This window comes from Austrofundulus limnaeus, unplaced genomic scaffold, assembly GCF_001266775.1.
Source record: "Austrofundulus limnaeus strain Quisiro unplaced genomic scaffold, Austrofundulus_limnaeus-1.0 Scaffold380, whole genome shotgun sequence".
Lineage (NCBI taxonomy): Eukaryota > Metazoa > Chordata > Actinopteri > Cyprinodontiformes > Rivulidae > Austrofundulus > Austrofundulus limnaeus.
This window is the reverse complement of record NW_013952782.1, coordinates 513,460-517,472: the sequence shown is the minus strand read 5'-3', so window position 1 is coordinate 517,472 and position 4,013 is coordinate 513,460. Positions and strand designations below refer to the sequence as shown.

The following is a 4,013-nucleotide window of genomic DNA, read 5'->3' as shown; positions in this document are numbered from 1 at the left end:
CACACACACACACACACACACACACACACACACACACACACACACACACACACACACATAAAGTTTTACTAGAATAAGTCATAGTAATATGAGAATTAAGTCAAAATATTACCATGATAGAGTGAAGACCTGTGTGATGATGTGTTGTGAGCAGCTCCATCAAACAGCAGCCACTGTTTACTGCTCTCACAGATAACATGTGAGCTAATTTATTTATCATTTAATCCATAAATATGTTAAACAATTAACTTCACAACATTCCTCAGTTTAACACAAACACAAGGCTTATTTTTGTACGAATTCTCATAATAACGAATGGCTGTACTGGAAAATGTAATTTCCTTTTGGGGGTTAATAAAATATAATTATTATATTATTAATTTAATAACTGCATTAATATATGTAGTCAGAATGAAACTGTCAAAAGTTTAATATCGTAAGAAAGAGCTTACCAGCTGTATCCCTTATTCATGAGATAAAATAAGGAATAAATAATTAGTTTAGTCAAACATTTTATTAGACTGTTGTTGCTGTGTGTTTAGCTTTTATTATTCTGTATAGGTTTCCTAAATTCATTCATTACAATTCATATAATAATACAAAGTTTAACATAAATGATTTTTTACACTACTTTACCTTTACAGCTTATGAAACATAAATTAATAGTGTGTGGGATCAATAAAGTTGTATTTTGTAGTCCTGTAAGAAGTTTTAATACATTGTTTTCGGTACCTTTTTTCTCAAATTCTGTGTGTGTGAGCATGTGTGTGTGTGTGTGTGTTTGAATAACTGATGGTGCTGTATTAATGTAAATCTCTGTTAAAATGTGTTTTATGAAATAAAATCCTTTTATTAGTAGTTCACAGCACAGCGGTGCCAACTCCAATATGGCGGACACACAGGCTCGTCACAGCAGCGGACAAGAGGCTCTACAGCTTTCACTTTGTCTCGTGACGTCATATTCCCGCGTCGTTGTGTTGGTGTTATGGAGGGTTAGTTTATGGAGGGTTAGTTTAGTTAGTTATGGTTAGTTTGATTCCTCCACAGATATGAGACAGTTGTGTATAACTCCATGAGACGGACTGGTTTCGGTCCGGTAAGGCGGTCTGATCCCGTTTGTGCGTGATTAGATTATTTTCACCTTTTTCTGACACCGGGTTTATTGTGTGATTTAAAACTGACGGCAGCAGAGTTTGTGTTTACCGAACATTAAATGTTTGTGGGTAAATTAAGTTATAGACACTCTTATCTGAGCTAACGTTTTAAACAGCGCAGAGAAATTACAACAGCTGAATATGTTAGAAACATTTTCTCAGTCAGAGCGTTCCGCCTTCCAGGCTTCCGTAGATTTACACCTGGTTATTCATGTTTTTTTTGTCCAAACAAGTAAGGTTTTATAACGTTTATGTTCACAAACAGGAGTAACATATAAACATGTACGCTTCTGTTATATTTACATGTTTGTAATATAATATATAAAGGTTTAAAATACGTCAGTCAGTTAAAATTCTCTTAGATTGGTTGTTTATAATTTACAGGCTCATAAAAATGTATTTCTTTTAACCATCCAGGTAAAGTTTGAGAGCAGTTGTTACAGTCTGAAGGGGGCAGAGATGTTTGTGAAACCTAATTTTCGACCCAGTTTGAAGGAACTGTGTACTTCAATCCAAGGAACCAGATTATGGAATAATCTGGAGAGTGGTGTTAAAAATGACAGTTAAAGAGAATGATAAAAGTTGGTTTGTTGAAGAAATATGAAATAATATGTGTATCTGTACGAACTGTTGTTAGAGAAAGATTTGATGTTTTTGTTACTTGAAGATTATTATTGTTTGAACTTATTTTTTGGAAACAAGGGGCAGATGCCTTTCATTTGATCTGTTATTTGTATTTTTATTGTTTATAGAAATTGTTTTGTTTTTAAATGGATAAAGTCTCAGTACACAGTTTGGTTTATATTACACGTACAGGTTTATATCAGACATGTAGGTTTGTACTACCCCTTAGCAGAATTACCACCTTATTGTGGCAGTTGGGTTTGAGACCCCGTAGTACCCCATGATCCTGGGAACAGTGGGGTTTAGAGCAGGGTTTCTCAAACTTTTTATCTTCTGACCCACAAAATATCCATGGCAAAAACTTGTGACCCCAAATATTACTGGTCTGAGTACATGAACTTTGTTAATAACCCTAAAAACACAGGATTTTTGACAATATAAACAGCTTATACACAAATATAAATACTTATTTATACTTTGTTTGTGTTTTTGTAATAATTATAGGGAAATATTACATCAGCAATTATTTTATTACCCTTTAAATTGATTTCTGGAGATTATCCAAGGTGCTTCATGACCCATAATTGGGTCCCAAGCCCAACTTTGGGAACCAAAGTGCAGTGGTTCCCAAACTTTTCAGCTTTTGACCCACAAAATAACAGTAGCAGAGACCTGAGCCCCCAGCTGTTTCTGGATGATAAACATTTGTATCAGGTCAACTAAACATGGACATACTGTAGTAACAATATTTTTTATACTACATTTATCCATTTTAAATACACTAACCTCACTCCTTTGTAACATCTAAGGCAAAAATGTAATTAATTCAGAAAATCTTGTCAGGACCCCACCTTGATGTTTCGGGACCCCACTTTGGGAAACACTGGTTTAGAGCAGGGGTTCTCAAGCCATTTGAGTCTGGGGACCGCTTACAAGAGTGAAAAAAATTTCAGGGACCCCCTCATAAACCATGCTGTTTTCAAAGATAATTTATTATCACTTCAACCCCATGGAAATATATATATAATTAAGTTTATTATGACCAAATTAACATTTTTGTAAAAAATTTTGAGGACCCCCAAGATTCCTCTGGTGGACCCCAGTAGGAGAACCTCTGGTCTAGAGAAGTGGTTCCCAAAGTTGGGGTTGGGACCCACAGTGGGGTTTTTGTTTCGGCTGGTTCTGCTGCTCGTTCTAACCATGAATATTTCTGGACTTGGTTCTACAGCTGACCACAGGATGAGTTGTGATGAAGAAATCCAAAGTAGCCGGAGTCTTCCTCTTCATGGTTTGTCTGATGGTCTATCTGATGTTTGTGAAGCATCACTACTCCACCTACAAACCTGACTCCTACAGACCACCTCCACACATCCAGCCTGGACCACATGGGTTTGTCTCTGGTGATGGACACAGCTTCCAGTACGGGATCATGTTTGACGCTGGGAGCACTGGGACCAGGGTCCACATCTTCAGATTCCAGATGGACAGCAAAGGTACAGGGGACAGGTATCATTTAATTAACCCTGGTTTTGTCTTTGGTTTGCAGCTTGTTTCCAGCCTCAGATCAAATCTGACGTAAAACAGGATTTTTAGAAGTTAAACCTCAGCTGTTGGTTCAAACTAACCCAAACTCACAACCTTGTTAGAGCTCTCTGGTTTATTCAGGTTACAGGAAGTTTCCTGACTTCATTATGATATTTAAACACTAATCTGACTCCTCTGGCTAAGGGCTGTTTTAGCTTCTGTATTAGCTTCAGAGTTAAAGGACCTGTTGGGTTTACACAATGGGGTAAACAGGTCCAGGATCTGTCTGTAACTCAGTCTGTAAGCAGTAAGGATTATTACCAGAAACAACTACAGACACCCAACAAATTCATTATTCCATCAGTTGAAGTTATTGAAGTTCTATGATTTGGTTGATTATAATATTTTGTCAGTTGTGTATCGGGCTCATAAAAACACCTGACCTTCAAACATCCAATTACATTTTACTAAAAGAGAAAGTTGTTATAATCTCAAAGGGATAGAAATGTTTGTTAAACGTAAGTTTAGAACCAGTTTGAAGGAACAGAGTACTTCAGTCCAGGGTATAAGACTGAAATGATCTGGTGGATGAAGTTAAAAATGACAGATCAATATGTGCCCCAGAGACACCCGCGCCGGAAGGGCTGCCCACCCACCTCCCAAAGAGGACCACCGGAGAGAACCGGAAGAGCCCCGCCAGCGACCACATAC

General features: G+C 37.2%; 1 protein-coding gene across 3 annotated transcripts in view; it reads left to right on the top strand.

Annotated features, from left to right (window-relative positions):
- Positions 1–951: 951 nt before the first annotated feature.
- Positions 952–4,013, top strand: part of entpd6 (ectonucleoside triphosphate diphosphohydrolase 6) — a gene marked incomplete in the record, with an annotated part of 28,908 nt that continues 25,846 nt past the window's right edge. Inside the window, 2 exon segments of one of the 3 annotated variants that reach the window (XM_014023616.1) lie at positions 952–1,096; positions 3,007–3,271. In XM_014023616.1, the coding sequence (XP_013879070.1) occupies positions 3,028–3,271 (244 nt within the window). 3 annotated transcript variants of the gene reach the window in all.